Consider the following 19,707-nt stretch of genomic DNA (forward strand, 5'->3'; position numbering starts at 1 on the left):
TAACTGTTGCTTGTGTCTAGCCTTATCTGTCGAGTCATTCTCGGTTTTAAAAGCCAGAGTCTCGTAGGATACATCTTCATGCTTCAAAATGGTTTTCGTATATCTATATATATCTATATGTATTGTATTTCAACGCGTTGGAGTGGGTTACCAGCATCTCTCGCTGAACAGATATATTTGGCTTTCAGGCACAGACGAGTAGATCACTGGAGCGCGCTAGAAGCTTGGACGTAGCTTAGATAGTTTTCCCCCTTCGGCCTGCGTGCCATGATTTAGTATTGATACTATTTGAGGATATTAGTTAGTTAGCCTGTGCACCTGAGTTCTCTAGCTCAGGTGTGGCATAGCACCCCATACTCTTGTGTTATGTTTTGGGATTTAATGAGATTTCACCTTTATTTTATAAGTTTTAAATATCCTGAAAATCTGGGGTGTTACAGGGTCGAAACTTAATACGCAAAGGTATTCAAGGTTTTAGATTTCTAGAAATAGAATTGGTCTCTATAATTTCTATGTAACATATAAACAAATTAATTAGGAAGGTAATTCGACTTTCATGTTCAAGCATTAGATTGTTATCTATATGTTAAACACATAGGAAGTATCAAGGGAGACACACAAAGGCATAATGGATCAATAAAAACGATAAGTTGTGAAAACATACCGGACCAGTGGGCGCGAGGTGGGCGGTTGACCGCCTGTCAAGTCCCCACTGGGATGTGGCAGTGGGCACGTGGTGGGTGGTTGACCTCCTGCCAAGGCCCCACTGGAACGTGACTATGAAGGAGGAATCACTTTGGAAAAAGTCCCGAGAATGCACAATTTTAAGTTCAAGGAATTCCATACTTATGTGAACAACGAAAGGGGTTTGAATACATGGAAAAACTCAAGGGATCACATTTATTAATAAGGAATATGGGAGATTTCAATTAAATATCATAAGGATCCCGCGCCCCATTCTTTCCCTTCTTAATTAAAGCTTGTTCCCCAAAGTTTCCTTATGTAAGTACTTATCGGGCTATTTAGTGAGTTAACTATATTGGTCAATTATGATTAGGACAAGTGAGCCCTCATAAGTTGAATAAAATTACTAATTGCAAGTTCCAAAATACTTTATCAAGTAACAGATATCCGAATAACGCATGTTTGATCAAATAGTTAAGCAATAATATGCAGTTCCTAACATGGTCTAAAATCAATTAGGAACATATATGCTTAAGCAAATAAACAAGTATGATAATCAAAGAGTGATAAGCAACAAAGTAGGTAGAAGCATGCAAGGACATAACAAATTCCTAGGGCCAGTATGTGGAATGGAGAGTCAGTGTATTGTACCCTTACCTTGATGTGATAAGCGAAGGGGGAAATTCTTTCAATTAATGTGGGGTAAAGTGAGGGGTGGTTATGTGATGATAGGTTGGTTCACAATCTCACCGCGCGTCCTAAGATTCCTGAATCCTATGTTCCTAAATACCTAGAGTTCAAGCCTAATGTTCTAAAGTCTGGTCTTAAGAGTCTTATCCTAGGGTCAAACTTAGGCTCTGATACCAACTGTAACACCCCAGATTTTCAAGACTTTTAAAACTTATATAATAAAGGTAAATTCTCATTAAATCCCAAGCAGAGCAGTACTAAACATAAGAATATGGGGTGTTATGCCACATCTGAGCTGGAGAACTCAGATGCACAGGCTAAACTATCTAATTATCCTTAAACAACATCATTACATCATTATGGCACGCAGGCCGAATAAGAAACTATCTATCTAAGCCTTGGGTCCTCTTGCGCGCTCCGGAGCTAAACGTCTGTGCCTGAAAGCCAAATATATCTGTTCAGCGAATAATCCTGGTAACCCACTCTAACGCATTGAAATACCGTATAAGTATATATATATATATATATATATATATATATATATATATATATATATATATATATATATATATATATATATATAAGAAAAGCCATTTTGAAGCAGGAAGATATATCCTAGGAAACTCTAGTTTCAAAACCGGAATAGACTCGACAGGTAGGGATAAGCACATTCAACAGTTATAACCAAGCATATAAAGATACTAGCATATATCCTACGGTCACAAATTCACTTTATCTCATTTATATCATCATTCATCTCATCACACAAGCACACTTTGGTGGCGCCACAAGACCAATCGCATGCCCATACATGAGGGTCAGCGCATATAGCTCTAACACGGCCCCGCAGCACCCTGCCTCGTATCGCTACACGAAGGGGTCGATCGCAACCGACTGATGAACCGCAGCTCATCATAATGTTTGATCGCAACCAAACAGTGGACCGCAGCCCAAGAGTGATCATCTGACCGCAGCCAGGAATATGAACCGCAGCTCATGTAAAACGTTTGATCGCAACCAAACGGTGGACCGCAGCCCGAGAGTGTAATTCTGACCGCAGCCAGCTTCTGAACCGCAGCTCAGGAATAACCAATTTGATCGCAACCAAATTGGGGTATCATGCACACATAACACATAGCTAGCACATGCAACCCATATTAACACATTGGGAAAGGGGAGAAAACGTATAATGAAACCTATGCGTGGTCATCCACATACTAGGAATAATTCTAAGGGGTTCATACTTCTTTCACCTAGGCCAACGGGATACCAATTCAACTAGCATGCGATATATATAAGACTCATTTATCCTACGAACGGTACCCGAAATATCAAACTAGACTTAGGCATGATAAACGGCGTCCGTTGGGACACCACGAGGGTCGGGGAAACATCAAACGGGGAAGCCGAAGTCCCAAGTTGGGCAAGTTCCAGCGGGTAGCTGGTGGGTGGAGGATCACCCGCCGGCTGCCCGCCGGAGACAAACCTCCGGGCAGCGGGTGCCCGGCAGGCAGTCGTCTGCCCGCTGCCGGCGGCGTCACTTTCGGGTAGCGGGTAGGTGGCGGGTCCCCCTACCCCCACCTACCCCCCACTCACTCTTTATCAAAATAAATGTCCCGGGATCCTTTGTGGAACCCGAAACCATGCTTAGACACTTTTAAACGTAATTGATGATACCACGTAGACAATTAACGGATCAAAAGCAAGAATCATATAGCACATATCCTATCATGACTTCTAAGCATAATCAACACCCGAGCATGTGAATTTCCACCCAAATATATCAAGAATATCACAATATGAGTTTCACGATTCATCCTAGGGCTCTAATCATATATAGTTCATCTTTTAACATCAAGAACATCAAGATTTATCAAGAACATCGCATAATCATCAAGAACCTCTTATCATCATCAAGATCACACATAAATTCATCTCACCAATCATCAAGATCATATCATCAATATCTCAAACGATTTATCATGACACGAGTATAGAGAAGAAGCCAAAGATGGAAATTATAGCAAAGAAAATAGGTTTTGTTAAGACATGGGTTACCTCTTAGCCTTAATTAATCATTCCTTGGCTATTAAGGTTCTTCCCTAAGATTTCCATCCGTTTTGATCTCCCTAGGCTTGGTGGTGGGGAGTCCCTTGGGAATTCTGGTGTGGCGATATCTATTGTGGTGTGACTTCTAGGTGCCTCCTATGTCCTTATATATATATATATATATATATATATATATATATATATATATATATATATATATATATATATATATATATATATATATATATATATATATATAGGAGTCCTAATTAGGGTTTGAATGGTATGGGTTTACTAATTCTATTTCTTATAAGACTAAGGACTTGTTTTAGGGATAAGGGTCCATGGTCCATGGTGGACCATATTAATTAAAGAGAATTCTAACCATAATCTGAATAGTAAAGGTATACTTTATTTATTCCTAATAGATGTGTAGGCCTAGGATTCCTAATTAGGATCTGATTAGTAAAATGTTAACTTTCTTTATTTCTAATAAGCTTATGACTCTAGTTTAGGCAAGGGTCCACGATCTGTGGTGGACCACATTAATTAATTAAAGGAATTTCTAATCAAATTAAATCCTTTTTAATTATTATTAATGAAATTAATTAAATAATTAATTAATTCGGGATTTAAAGGCCGTAACACGGGGTGTTACATCTGCTCTATCTAACCGCCAGTCGACCAGACATAATGTTCAGTGTTGGGATGTGTGTAAGATATCAATCTGATCCCAAAGAGTCCCATTTGATAGCTGCTAAATGGATCATGAAATATATCAAGGGTATAATTCAATATGGTATATGGTAAGAATTTAGTATCATGGCTAAGCAAGAAACAGAATTCAATCTCTCTAAGTACAGCTAAGGCAGAATACATAGCAGCTGGAGGATGTTGCACCCAACTGGTCTGGATGAAGCAAATGCTTCTAGATTATGGTCTCACTCAAAGGAATATGACACTTTACTGTGACAATGTCAATGTAATAAACATTTCAAAGAATCCAGTTCAACATTCCAGGACTAAGCATATTGATATAAGGCATCACTATATCGGAGATTTGGTAGAATCAAAGGAGATAGAGTTGGAATATATTCAAACAGACAAGCAATTGGCTGACATACTGACTAAGCCTCTAGACGCAAATCGGTTTGAGATTCTCAGATCTGCTCTGGGGATCTGCAGGAATGATTAGTAAGGCAGAACGGTAACACAGAAGGAGAGTGTATGATGTTCTCAATCTCGGGTCAAAATTACATCCTTGACTTCCTTTTTAATCTCTCTTCTGTTTTTGTTAAGATAATATCTTAACCTTGATTACCAAAATTAAATTGCCTCATTCAAATTTCAAATCTTCCGTTTTATCCCTGAAAAGGAGCTATACCGTTGCGTCAATCACATCGCAGCTGCATGCATTCTGACAGCTGCATTGAATAGTGTTCATCACCCTTGGGATTATATATTTCATCGGGTCAATATTAGTGGAAGAAGCGTCCTAAACACTACTCTGTTCTCTGTTAATCCTCTACTGGTTCTCTACATAGGGTTTTTCCTTTCTCTTCCCCAAATCTCACAAATATGGCCGATGCAGTAAGGAATATCATTATCAAGTTGGGAAGGAAAAGCCACACACCAGAAAATGCAACGAAGCATGTGAAAACTCTCCTCCAACTCACAATGCAGAAGAAGTTGAAACTGGACTCTGCTCTCCGCGATGAGATCATAGTCACGGTGATTTCAGACTACCCTGAGTTTTATGCGGACTGGTCAGATAATGATACAAGCTATCTTTTGATGCTGGCTTCAGAAGCAAGTGATGATGTTAGTCATGGCTCCATTGATGAACCTGAAGATGGAAACCGAGCTGGGGCTTTCCTCCAATATTTTACCCAAAGAGCTCTGGAATTGGAAGAAGTCTCGCGTCGAATGGCAGAAGCTCGCCCTCTCTACCTTCAAGCTGCACAGGAAGAAGTCAAACATCGTCTTGAGATTCTGCGAAACAGGTCCAATACTTCTGAAACTCCTATTGAGATTTCTCTTGATAAGCCTTCTGAGTTACTTTCTAATGATGTTGAGTCTGCTCTACCTGTTGTAAAATCTGATAATGAAAATACGCTACTGTCTGCTAAGTCTTCTATGTCTGATGATCCACGCCAGTTATCTTCTGAAAAATTTGAGTCTGCAAAAAATGTTCTTGACAGTGAGTCGGAGGAAAAAGTTTAGAAATCTGATAAGGTAGATAATTTGAGTTTGGTTGTTTACTCTGCTGATGCTGAGCGATCTGCTCTTTCTGTTGGTCATGTGTCTGCTGTTGAAAAGCCCACTGTGGAGGATTGACCAGTGGATGTCTCACGCAAGTTATCTACTAAGATTACCGCAGAACTATCTATGAGCACTCTTCCTTCTAATTCAATTGATGGTGTTCCTGTCTATACATCCACTACCTTGGCTGAAAGTTTTGATCATATTCAACACTTTGCGGGTTTACCCTCTACCCTCTACCCTTTACCCACTACCTTTAGAATTATAGAATTTTCCAAACTTCTTGCACCTTCATCTGCTCCTGTGTCTGAGACAAGCAACTCTGTTTCTCCGAGTCCCACTGAACATTCTCCTGCTAGAGAAACGAGAAAGTCCAAACGCAAAGGTGTCCCAGAAAAAGTGGCTGTGGAAACTGGTGATGATAATATTGAATCTGTTCAACCAGATAAAAGACGAAGATCAGCTGAGTCAATGAAGGGTGAAAGTGACCCACCAGTCCAGCAAGTGTTTAAAACCTTGAGATCGTCAGTCAAGAATAAGGCTTCTGCAACTGTTTCAACCACTACTACCAGAAAAATGAAAGCTACAACAAGGTCAAGAGGAAGGAGTGTCACTCCCGATGTACAAACTGCTTCTGACAGTCCTGACACCTCCATTTACAAGCCACAATTTGTTTCTGCACCAGCTCAAGGCAAGTGGTCTACAATGGTGAGACGAGAGCTTATTGTTCAGAGATCAGTTGATGAGAATCAATTGAATTCTGTTTGTGATATTTTACCCCTGCTGAGTGAGGTTGGCCTACTGAAGACTGTAACATCCATTCGTCTTTACTCGAAGCTGTTGACCTATGAGTTTTACTGCAATCTGAATGAAGAAATTGAGAACTTTACTGGGACGCGGTGCCAGCAGATTTTCATTAGAGGGCAGTGGTATGTGTTCGGCCCAGACATGATTAATGACTACTATGATTTGAAGGCAGTCGAAGAAGAAGAAATTATAGATTGGGATTTGGTTGCAAAGACTCTCACTGGTGGTCAGACTTCAGCTTGGCCTACAGGAGATCCTGACACCTTGTCAAGCTCGGTGTTTACCTCCAAGTATGTTATCCTGCACCGCATTGCACTGCACAATTGGCTCCCTTCTGCACACTTTCATACTGTTGGGAAGCAACTGGCTGCTCTTCTGTTCATAATCGGCACCAAGATGTCAATTGATCTGGGAAAATGGATCTTCTATCATATTATCACCCTAATTCATCCAAGGGAACAGAAGGTAAGACTTCCTTATCCTAATCTCATCTTTGGAGTTCTGACGTCACAGGGCCTGGTACCAATGCAAAGTGAGATTATTACTCTGTCTCTGTTGTATACTGTTGATCCGCGACTATTGATCGGCAAACATATCCGGGATGTTACGCCAGTTAATGCTCCTCCATCCTCTGAAGCTAACACTACTGTTGAGGATTCGCCACATGCTAAAGATGTGCAGCTTCCCTACGGGTGAAGGCTCGAGTGTCTAAGCTAGAGATTGTGAATGACATTATCACGAATCAGCTCAATGCTGCCCGTACTGAACTTGCGACTGTTTTGCTTCGATTGAGCTTGACTGAGTCTGCTGCTGCTGAGCATATGAAGTCTGAAAGTGAAGGTCCCTCAAATGCTTAATGTGTCCTTTGTCTTTCTTTTGGCAAAAAGGGGTAGTGCCTATACTTAGGGGGAGTTTTTGTGTTGTTCGTATCTTCTGGCCCTGTCTGGGCGTGTTTTTTTTGTGATGGCCGCCTTATGTTTTGTGAAGAATTTCCCTGTTACTTGTTTTTATCCAGCACGGCTTGTGTGCTGATGTTTTTATGGGTTGTATTTCAGACATTACTCACTTTATGCGATAGTTGTTAATCTTCTATATCTTTAGCTAAATGTTCGTTTCTTAGTCGAGTTGTTTTGCCAAATGATATCCAAAGGGGGAGTTTGTTAGTGTTTTAATTTGTTCAAAACTCCAACATATAATTGGCAACATTATTATGGTAAATTAAGATAGGGTTTAGCTTGGTGTCTGTTTACTCTTATAGAAGACTGATTGATCAGTGTTATCAACAGACGTTATACCACTGAAGATCTGTTAAAGGGAGATGTTTCCAAAATGCTGAACGCGGTTTGTGAAGACAGTTTTGGAAAGAATATCAGCGGATCAGCTTGGAAGGTATGGACCGAATCTGAAAGATTTCATTCTTCACAAAATACGTCCTACCATCTACAATCAAAGATATTTTTGGAGAGTGTTCCTTCCAAGAATTAGGGTTACGTTTTTAAGAAGACAAAAACACTCAATGCTATACAGGAACACACATCTTTGATTATCATGTCTCTTCTCAAGGTATTAAGTTCTTGGTGATTATGATGAAGAACTTGAGAAGGATTAAAGTTGCTTAATCGAAAGGACGCAAAGATCACTCAGTTGTGGGAACAACGTGGGACTGCGTCATTGAAGCGGACTGCATCAGAGTTAGCTCTCCAATTGAAGGGATTTCATTGGACTTTTGCATGCGTGGCTCTCCGACTTCAACAATCCACTAAACCTTTGTAGACTGGGTACATACCTTGTGTGTGGCACTTGGGTGAGATTGTTGTTTCTCTATCTTTGTACATTGGATTATGAGTTAGTGGATTGGACGCCTCGGTGATCGTCCCCCAGATGTAGATACACACTATATCGAACTGGGTAAACATCGTATGTGTTGATTTATTTTCTGCTTTAGTTTTTCTCTCTAAACTAATCTGCGTTCTATTTGAATGGCTGACAATTCACGTCTCTGAATCAGTCAGTCTAGTACATCAGTCGATTATCTCTAATAATAATCTTAAACTGAGGAAATGCAAAATTACAGAGTCTTGGAGTGACATTCGCTCATGCCCCCCCCCCCCCCCACCCCCAGTGTGGAAGATCTCATCACCGATGACACTTTGAAGGCGCCCTAGTCGCGCAGAGATTTTGTAGCTTAGCCTACCCTTTGGGGGCCCCCCTCCCTTTTGTTTTAAAAAATATCAAAGCTATAATACAAAATATGTTATATATTTATTTATCAAGTATGTTTATACAAATATAATAAATATTAATAGAGAAAATTACACTTTTGGTCTTGTGACTATAGAGGTCTTGTTAATTTAAGTACTTGACTTTAAAACTAACAATTTAGTCCCGTAACTATGCAATTTTAACACATTTGGTCCTCCCTGCCAAATCACCGACAAATTTTCGTCGAAAAAATGTAACTCATTTTAAATTAAATATATTTTTTTGAATAATTTTAAATTAAAAATTTTAAATCCTACAACGACACAGTGGTGAGCTGCGCCTGGAAGATGTCGAGTTTCGGCCTCGTCTCCACCCAGACGCGTCTACTGTCGGACGAGGTTTTTGTCGAGAAATTAGTGTTGGAGAGCTCGGAGAGGCTCTACAGTCGACACGCCGCGTTACGCGGGGACTCGTGGTCTCCAATGACTTTGCCCTTTTAAAGTTAAATTGACCATTTTGCCCCCACTTATATTTAATTTAACATGGGTTACATTTTTCCGGCAAAACTTCGCCGGTGATTTGGCCAGGAGCACCAAATGTTTTAAAAATTGCATAGTTACGGGACTAAATTGTTAGTTTTTAAAGTCAAGTACTGAAATTAACAAGACCCCTATAGTAACATGACCAAAAGTGTAATTTTCTCATATTAATATTTTGTTCAATACTTTCATAATCTACGACACACATCTCACAACACATGAAACATGTAGGGGAAAAAAACTATCATTGCCAAATATCAACAGGCCCTTGCAAGATAAAGAGTTCATAGTATAACTAAGATCTCAATCATATATACAGCAAGGCAAATCTAAAACTTCCTACACCATAATCTCATTGCATAACGATGCCCTCTATGCTACCACTAGTAATCCAATTGCACATGACACACTACTAATAAAAAAGATAACAAGTACTGAAGATGAAGAAAGTAACAATGCTACTCAAAAGAGAATTAAGAAGATTTAGAGAAATTTAAATCAAAAGTAGTAATTATTTAGACTATCGTTTTTAGACTAAGTATTTAGACTGCATTATTACAAACTTGTAAACATTTATTTTAGTGACAATTATAAATTATAATTCATATCTCATATATTATCTTGCATTTATATACTTTGAATTAGTAATTTAAATAAACAAATCCAACATTCAATTACCTATGCATGAACACCTCATATATCTTGCATTGATATACTTTAAATCTCCCAAATGCTCTGTCGGGCCGGGGTGTAGGGGGCCCTTAGGGTTGGGATTCAGCCTTTTGGAAGAATTGATATACTTTAAATTACTTATTTAAAAATAATTATTGGGCATTATCCTATTTGCGCAATGGTGGCATGAAAAAACTAGTTACATGTATATGATTGCAGTTCTTGGAAGCCATTAATTAATAGTGGCCTTTTCTTGGTTAATGAGATGAAGCACAAAAGTAGAAGAAAAGGGGGCTGCAATGGGCTATGGATGACAAGAGTGAAAGGTGTTATCCAATTTAGTACCATTTTCTTTGTCTTATTCCTTTTTATAAACTTAGACTTAAAATAGATTTAGACAGATTTAATTCTCAAGTGGATTCTAAAAACATTATGCTGTGAGCACAAGGTGGGCATGATTCTATATTCATAATTTTTATATTGTAGATTCATAATTTCTATACTGTAGATTCATAAAATGTATATTTTAGATTTATAATTTCTAAATCGTAGATTCATAATTTAAATACAGTAGATTCATAATTTCTATATTGTAGATTTATAATATATGTACTGTAAATTCATAATTTATGTACTGTAAATTTATCATTTTTAAACTGTATAGTTATCAAATTATGAACATATAGTTCTCTGATTTGTGAAAACATAGTTCAATAATTGGAATCTAAACTATAAATTTTATGAATTTACAGTATAGAAATTATGAATCTACAGTATAAAAATTATGAATATAGAACCGTACCAACCTTGCAAGGTGGACATGTGCCCACGGATAGTTATGTTGTGCATCTGTATGCACCATGCATGGTGCATACGGATGTAAAAATGACGTCGTTTTATTAAAAACGCGCGTCTCCCCTTTAAAAAAAATTCAGGTTCGATTCCAGCAACAACATTATGTTGTTCATTCATTCTGTAATTTTAGTTCATAGATTATGGAATTTCAGTTCATTGATTCTGAAATTATAGTTCATCGATTCTGGAATTGTAGTTCATCAATTCTGGAATTTTAGTTCATTCATTCTGGAATTTTTAGTTCATAGATTAGATTATGGAATTATAGTTCATCGATTATGGAATTATAGGTCATTGATTATGGAATTATAATTCATATGTTGTTGCTGAAAATCGAACCTGACTTTTTTTTTAAGGGGAGACGCGTGTTTTTAATAAAACGACGTCGTTTTTGCATCCATATGCTGGTGCATACGGATGCGCAACATAATTTGCCAACCTCATTATAATTTTCCGGATTCTAATATCTGGGTCATTAGGCCTTCCAAATAATGGGCCGGGGTATATAACCCAACAAATTCTTGGACCATATTATTATTATTATTATTATTATTATTATTATTATTATTATTATTATTATTATTATTAAAAAATTAAAAATTAAAAATTAAAAAAAAAAAAAAAAAAAAAAAAAAAAAAAAAAAAAACAGTACTCTTTCAGAAGGAGAAGGGAGAATTGTGTGATTAAGTCCTACTAGCGAAGACCGGAAAAGGACAAAGTCCAGCAATTAGTGGCTAGGAGATTATTGAATGAATGTTGATAAAGTGTCCAGCACACTGCTTCTCAAAAATATAGTAGCAGTATATAAGAAAATAAAGTGCTGGGAGGAGAATTGTTGAGCAGAAGCCGATAAATGGCAAGTCTAGCAATTGGTGGTTAGGAGGATTGTTGAGCGGGCCAAGTTCAACACTCTGCCTCTTAAAAATGTAGTAGCTGTATTTAAGGAAATAAAACTACGCAATCACTGTGAGCTATAACTTTTGACGTAATAGTAAGCATTTGATCCTAACAAGTCCTACCCGATTTTTCTTATGGACGCTACAGCAGAGCAACAAAGATAAAGATTGAGAGGCTTGGCATTCCAAGTTTATATAACGTATCCATATCTTCTGTAATTCCCATTTGATGTTTCCTGTCATTTATCATACACTTGAAAGATGAAAATGGGCTGAGTGCCTGAGTTTAATTAACATTTCTTCTTATGCATTACATGAATCCTTCATATCACAGGCCCTTAACCTGTACTTTGTTATTAACTTCATCATCAATCTTTCTTTCGTGTGGGTTGATGGCCATTCCAGCTCTCTAACATTTTAGCCCGCAAAGTCGCGAATTATCTGACCTCCAAACTGCTGCATTTGCTGTTGCTGTTGTTGTTGCTGTTGGGCGCCCTCGATGCTTTGTCTGAGTCCCAGTGTCAATGACACAGCTCCAAGCCCCCCAATTTCGAGGCTGTTTTGCTGGTAAGGCATGAAACCCATCAGCGGTCTGTCCATGGCACCAACGGGAAGCCCACAGTCGATCCTGGACCGCTTGTCCTGGTACGATTTTTCCCTGATGATGGTAGCTGCTGATGATGGGCTGATCCCGGGGGGGCATTCTTCTGCTGCTGCCATGTCTGACATTCCCCTCGCGTTCAACAACTGTCTTTCGTTAAGGAGGCTGAGCCGCCTGTTCAAGTGCTGCTGGCTGGCGCCTTGTGTTCCCAGCTCCCCGTCTGCTTTTCCCACATTTGATCCCTTTTCTACCATTGCTTTGGTCTCGAGCATGTGAATTTCTTCTACCATCGGCTTCCAAACTCTCACTCGAGCATTGATGAACCAGTTTGAAACCTATATATATAGGTATATCAAGTGAATTCACATACATAAGGCTCATCTAACACGATAACTATGTTCGAGTGACCACTATTGCAGACAGGGGGGAGTTCGGATTCTACCTGGTTCCTAGTCAAGCCAGTTTGGGAGGCCAACATATGCTTGTCTGTGTCTGTTGGATACCTGCAACGACGCAAGCAAAGATCTTATAGGAACAGAATATAGACACGAGTTACTGACGCATTACAGAGGACTCACGGGTGCAGGAAATGGTCGAAAAGCCAAGCTCTAAGAATAGCCACAGCCCGCTCAGGCAGGCCTCGTTGTGGCCTCCAAACGTGCGTTTGAGGCTCCAAATAGTGCAGCCTTTCCCCGCTGCCATTCTGGTTTTGCAAGGTCTGGTCGATGAAGTTCAAGCCCGAGGGGGTTCCAGCTGCATCCCTCTTGCTGCTGCTCGCCCCCGCGGTGGGAGACAGCACGTCTTCTCCCAACGCCTTCCTTATGCTCCTGAGCTGGTTTGATATCGTGCTCTTGAAACAACGAAACTGGCGCGAGACTGCCTTCAACGCCACCGAGATGTAAGGGGTGGCTGCGCTAAGACCAGCCACTGACTCGAAGGAAGATACCACCATCTGCATCTGCTGATGGTACTGCCTGTACCTTCTGCAAACCTTCTCCACAAAATTCCAAAACAAATTTTCAGAATCTGGTCTTTCAATACACTTAACTACTAGCCATATACCCAAATTGTTAACATTACTTCACAAACATTCTTTTACTAAAAACACATCACTACTGTCCAAGAAAAAAGCTACTTTTTCTTGATACCTTTCAGGAAAGCAAATATCAAAAGGAAAAGCATTTCCAATTCTCTTACTTTACGAGTTTAGGTATTCTGTCAACATCGAGACGTGATTCATTCCACCAAATTGGCATCAAACTCCCCTTTAATAAAGACTAAAACACGGTGCCAGGCAATTTCATTTCAGATTAGCAACAAGAACTATATTAGTGTTAACACTGATAAGATGTGTCCAAATAAGATTGGCAATATAACTATATTAAGAAAGGAAACGATCCTACCTCGTCCTGCATGTATAACAGCTTGACTTTGTTTTGCAGATATTCAGGCCGATGGTAGGATTCATTCGAGCTGCTCACTATGCCTCTAAACTCGTGGCTGCTCTTCTCGTTTGAGCTATAAAACGTTGAAGATGAGGCACCGGAATCAACAGCCAGAGATCCACCGCCACTGCGTGGAGTTGCATTGACACCCTCACTACAAATCCCAACTTCATGATCCATAACATTATTCCCAGAGACCTCCGACAAGTTAAGGGCTTTGTCACCAGTAGTTAAGTTGCAGAATTCATAGAGCAGCTGTTGTGCTGGCCTTAGAAATCTCGAACTTTTAAGAATGGTTGCATAGCCCGTGAAAGGACCAAGAGGCACCAAATCTCGATGAGTAAAAGTTAAATTCCCAATCATGTCTTGACGAGCAGCGTTCCCCAACGCTTTACTGCCTTGTTTCGGGTATGAACACAAGTGGTCAGATTTCAAGGGCTTCAAATCAGGCATGCTACTACCGATCCTCTCCCCAACTGAGGAAAGGGACAAAGACAAGGCCTGTGTATTCGAAGCCTCGTTTTCAATCGCTCTATTATCTCTCTCGAGTTCCCCATTCCACTGAACTGCACTATTTACCAAGCTAGCAGCATTAGTATTGACAAACAACTGGCTAGACTGATCCACATAAGTGGGGAGAAGACGGGTTTCGTCTTCTTCACCGGGCAACAACCACGAGCTTCGTTCTGTTCCCCTCGCGTTCTGCAGCATCTCGAGCTCTCGGGTTCCAACAGCAGCAGAAGCAACAACTTCTTGAAGAGTCTGCAGATCCTTAAACTGACCACAAGTGTCACTAGATGGATTGGTCAATTCTTGATATCCAAAGTAACTACTCTTCACATCAATTCCAGAAACAGGAACATCATTGTTTAGCCTCAAACAACCAGACAAGTTTTCCCCGACAAACATCGGACTAAGGTTGCCAGCAATGCCAGCTGATCCACTTGAATAATTAGCAACACCACTCCAAACAGAGCCAATTTTCTGGGAATGATCAACATTACAGCTTTTCCAAGTGCCACAGTTTTGTGGGTCACCACTGCCTTTAACTGCCTCTCCCAAACTGGGAAACGAAGCATTATTATTATTATCTTTGTTCAACACTACAGAATGTGGGTTTGAGCCAAAATTAAGCATGTCTGATGACGAAGAATTATCGCAAGAAATGTGGTTTCCATATCGCCAGCCAGGAAGATGAACAAGATCCACGTTGTGCAAAGACAGCTGCTCTAAATTGGCACGATAATCGCCCATGTGCTGTGATGGTGTTGATGAGGTGTTTTGGTTTCTCAGCTTATCACGCCTGCTTTGCTGCACCACATGAAATTCAGACCCATGGTTTCTCATCTCCATGCCACCACAAGATTTTACAACGTTTATCCTGAAATTCCCATTAAATAGGACATTCAACTCCAAACTTTGAAAATATAAGGAAAATTAAAAAACCCAGTAGTTCAGTACTGTTGAGAAAGAAGTACATAGAACACACAGCCACCCATGTATAACCCGCATGACAACTTAGTTGGTTACTAGGTGCGTGCTAGACTAGGCAAAACATAAGATCCGACATTCGAGTGTTGGAGTTACCCCATCCTTGTTGACATCATCGAGCACGGGTCCTCTCACCTAACTCACACAGGATTAGCCCGCACGGCAGCTCACTTGATTTCTAGGTTGTAGAAAAGACCGGTTCATTCTTATGTGCTAGATTGTGGACAAGACACCGGATAAAACTCCTACACCCAGTGGGCTCTTTGTGAGAGCCAAGCACGGGTATTTCTACCTATTGAAAAGTTGAGCAACCGTAATTTACCCTTCCATGTCTTGTCTATGAAGAAGGTTATAGGGCTAGAGAATTTTGCCTTTTGTTGGAGTAGCAGAAAGGAGATGCAACAAATGAAGTCCATGGGAGTGGATAAATGCAAGAAAAGAAACCAAGCTAGAAGCATCATGGAAAACAAAAACTTGGGTTCTGAGAAACAAAGAAAAAGAGAAAGAAACACAAATCCAAAATTACAATGTTGAGCTAGCTTTCTCTTCCTCCCATGGCTCCCTCAAACTTACCCTTCTAAACCAAGCAACACTGCACAGCGTAGAATTTTCCCAAGATTTTGCACCAAAATGAAGCAATCACTCCTTGTCAGCTTCAAGCTACAAACTTTATTTACCCAAGAAACTCAACAACAAATCCCAAAAACGTAAGGGAAGAAAACCAAGGGAGCAAAGAAGAACCGCGAGAATGGCACATTAAAAAATAAAATAAAGTAAAACAAAAGAAAAGAAAACCCTAATTTTGGACCAACCAACTTTAGCTTCTGTCATTTTCAGCAGCCAAAAGGATCTAAAAGAAGGCAGCAAAATAGGTAGATCTAAACCTTGAAGCCTGAAACTTCTTTTTCTTGGCATGAAAGCCAAGAAAACAACAAAGATTGAATTTTTCAAACCCCCCGAAGAAAAATGGACAAAACCCACCAAGACAAAACAAGTGAAAGATGAGAAGGAAGAAGAAAAGACGACGACGATAAAAAATTACCTGAAGTTAGCTAGATAGCTAGCTTGGTGGGGATGCTCCAAAGACGAAGAGCTAATGAAAAGCACTACGTCCGGCGAGTTTCCGATGGATTTGACGGCGGGGAGAAGGAAAAGGTGGGCATGATGAGAGCAAAGGATGATAGTAGAGGTTAAAAGAAGGACAATGATTGCAAAAGAGGTGATGAGCAAGAAGCAGTAGTAGTAGTAATTGATAATTGGCCTCTCCTCCGCTTCAGCTTTAACGTGTAGTAAACCCGCGCGGGAATGTGCACAGCACACCTACCTGCGCGACGTTGATTTTCATTGCTCCGTACATCGCCATAAAATTAATATTCTATTCATGTCTCCAAAGGACAAAAGCTCCTTTGAATTGGATGAAATTCTTCATCGTATGATAATTCTAGTTAACAAAAATCATTATTAGATTAATGCTCCCTTGATAAAAGTTTTTTTTTTTTTTATTTTATGTGCAGTGTTCTTTACAAGGTAGTATTTATTCTATATTTTTTTAAATATTTTCAGTTTAAAAAAATTAAGTCTCCACCGGGGTTAATTAAGCTTATAACCATACATTTGGAATGGTAACAGGATGTCATTACACTACATAGTAATTGGCCTAATTATCCCATTTTAATTTCATGTGCTCCATTTATTTATTTAAGAGTTAATTTCATTTTTTGTCCTAAATTTATAGGTGACAGTCAGGGGTCGTTTGGTTCACGGAATGTCAGATTACCTTAGGGAATGTTAAATTGTTGGGAATGTTAGATTACTAGAAATGTTAGATTCATGTGTTTGATTAAAATTAGGATATGTAATATAATCATGTTTGGTTTAGGGTTATCTTTTATACACACTATAATATTCTTAACATATTTTCATATATTTTAATAAATTTAAAAATTAAAATAAATAAATAACATAACGGTATGATATATAATTACATGATTTTAAAATATTAACTAAAATCTTGAACTTGAGAAACAAAATTATTTTATATGCTAACATAACATAATAAAAATAAAAAATATATATAATTACAAAAATAATTTTATATATATATATATATATATATATATATATATATATATATATATATAAACTAACATAACCTAGGTTATCTTACATTACCTAAGATTTTGAAGGGAATCACATTCCCTTCAAAATTCTATGTCGAGGGAATTTGACATTCCCTGGGAATGTTAGATTCTCTAAGATAATATGAACCAAACACCGGAATGTGAGCTTTGGAATGTCACATTCCCTTGGTTATGTTATATAACCTGAACCAAACGCCCCCTTAGTCCTTTTTTATTAGAATACTCACATTTGGTCCTAGTATTATTGTAGCATTACCATTTTTTATCATTTATCAATAAAATAGTTCTAATGCCGTTAAATACAAAGCTATTTCGGTCTTCAATTACGGATTTTTTCAAAAAAATAAACATAAAAATATAACGGGGTCAACTCACTTTGTATAAAAATGATCGAAATGCCTTTGGATTTAACGACATTTCAATAATTTTGTTGACATTGGACAAAAAATGGTCATGCCACAATAATACTAGAACCAAATATGAATATTTTGATAAAAAAAGATTAAAAATGGACTGCCACATATAAATCTAAGATAAAAAATAAATTAAATTATGATAAGTTATTTTATTTAATTTATATATTGCTAGCTACTTACATACACCAAAATTATATTTACCATGTAACATGACAATAATTTTTTTTTTTTTAATTCTAATAGAGATATACTTTACTAGTATAATTATACACATGCTCGATATTGGGACCGGAATGTTCATTTCCCGAGCATATCTGACCACCTTGTGTTTTGCACAATTTGCGCCTAGTAAAAAGATAGTCCATTTAGGATTAGTAGTAGTTGCGCTTTGCACCCGTGATAGGATTCCCGATTACATCTGATCGGGAAGGCTATCCTAAGCACGGGAACTTCATTATTAAAAGACAAATATAATCTGCTCGCATTGCCCGATTTTATCATAATAATGCAAATGTCAGGAATCTTGTAGCACGTGGAATTATTAGGACCACCCAATCGCAACCGATGCATGGAAGACACGTGGTTAACATGCCTGACGGTAGGCATGGGTCCCCTCCAGAGTTCTATATAAAGCACATTAAATGTCTCGAGAAAGTACTTTTGGATTTTGGAAGATACTATACCTAAGCTCGATCAAGAACGTCTATTCTTATATCAAATTACCTGAGTTCATACATTGTGACCGAATATAACATACTTGCGTATTTGTCACATCAGATTCATTGGCTACCATGAAATGATTTACCTAATCTCGCACTTGAAAAAATCACTGTGAATGAAAAATAACTGTGAAAATTTGTTGCGAAGTATGATTCAATAATTCAATAACAAATGAACAATGTGTCCCCTCCCTACCAAACTTGCGTCCATCAGTTCATATCAAATAAAAGCTTATATATAATAACTTAAATTAAAAGGTTCATCATTATTCCAAATGATTGAAGGTTATATGTTTATTTGAATAAGATTATTATTCACACGTGATTAACTTATTACTGGCGTGCTGACCTTTTACTCTTTTATATGAGTTTGACTATAATCAGTTATGTATAGATTCTTTTATACTTTAATGTGGGCTCCGGGTAAAAGTAAAGCGGCGAATTATATGATTATTAAGTATGATTTACCTTGCATTATATGAATTATAAATTTATAATAATATTGTAAATTCATTATAAATTAAAAGAAAAAATGTCGAATAGCCCCGCGAACTTTATTCAAAAAAAAAAAAAAAGTAATAAGACCTTTAAATTTTCAAAGATTGTAATTATACCTATAAACATGTAATTTTAGAACATTGAAATCCAAAAATTGGTTAGTGACTAGTAATTACAGGCCACTAGGTTTTAGAGAGCCTCCAATAATATTTCAAACGATAAACATCAGCAAAACAGCCGTCGGTGGGTCGCCTTCTCCGGCGAAGGAAAAGGCAGACCAATTTAGTCACCGTCTCCGACGAAGGAGAAAGAGAAGGCAGACCAACTAGTCACCTTCTCCAGCGAAGGAAAAGGCGACCCACCGGCTACCGTTGCGTTGATGTTTGCTGTTGAAAATATTGTCGGAGGCTCGTTGGAACCCAAGTGACCTGCAATTACCGGTTATCAATCGATTTTTGGGCTTCAATGCTCTAAAATTACATGTTTATGGGTTTCGTGGCAACTTTTGAAAATTTTGAGGGCCTAATTGACTTTTTGAGTAAAGTTTAGGAGCCTATTTAATCATTTTCCCTAAATTATATACAAATGATAGTTTAAATTTTGTTATAACAATATTTTAAGTCCATTTAAATTATATTAATTCAATAATACTCACTTAAACATATTTTTTTATATAATGTATAAATAAAATGAATTTTACAAAACATATTATTAAAATCTTTTAATGACACTCATATTC

General features: G+C 38.2%; 2 protein-coding genes across 3 annotated transcripts; one reads left to right on the plus strand and one right to left on the minus strand.

The window, feature by feature from the left end:
- The first annotated feature begins 5,811 nt into the window (after positions 1–5,811).
- LOC109170899 lies at positions 5,812–7,188 on the plus strand. The gene has a single exon (XM_019320037.1). The coding sequence runs from the start codon at positions 5,812–5,814 to the stop codon at positions 7,186–7,188; it is 1,377 nt and encodes a 458-aa protein (XP_019175582.1).
- Positions 7,189–11,817: 4,629 nt separating this feature from the next.
- Positions 11,818–16,563, minus strand: LOC109170872 (BEL1-like homeodomain protein 8). Of its 2 annotated transcripts, none has more exons than XM_019320010.1 (5): positions 16,237–16,563; positions 13,662–15,084; positions 12,837–13,249; positions 12,701–12,761; positions 11,818–12,593 (listed from the first exon to the last, which is right to left on the minus strand). In XM_019320010.1, the coding sequence occupies exons 2-5, from the start codon at positions 15,054–15,056 to the stop codon at positions 12,075–12,077; spliced, it is 2,388 nt and encodes a 795-aa protein (XP_019175555.1). In that variant the 5' UTR covers positions 15,057–15,084; positions 16,237–16,563; the 3' UTR covers positions 11,818–12,074. The 2 variants fall into 2 exon arrangements, with proteins under 2 accessions (XP_019175555.1, XP_019175553.1); XM_019320008.1 differs by lacking the exon at positions 16,237–16,563 and adding an exon at positions 15,517–15,554.
- Positions 16,564–19,707: the final 3,144 nt, after the last annotated feature.

Source organism: Ipomoea nil, unplaced genomic scaffold (assembly GCF_001879475.1).
Source record: "Ipomoea nil cultivar Tokyo-kokei standard unplaced genomic scaffold, Asagao_1.1 scaffold3377, whole genome shotgun sequence".
NCBI classification, from domain to species: Eukaryota; Viridiplantae; Streptophyta; class Magnoliopsida; order Solanales; family Convolvulaceae; genus Ipomoea; species Ipomoea nil.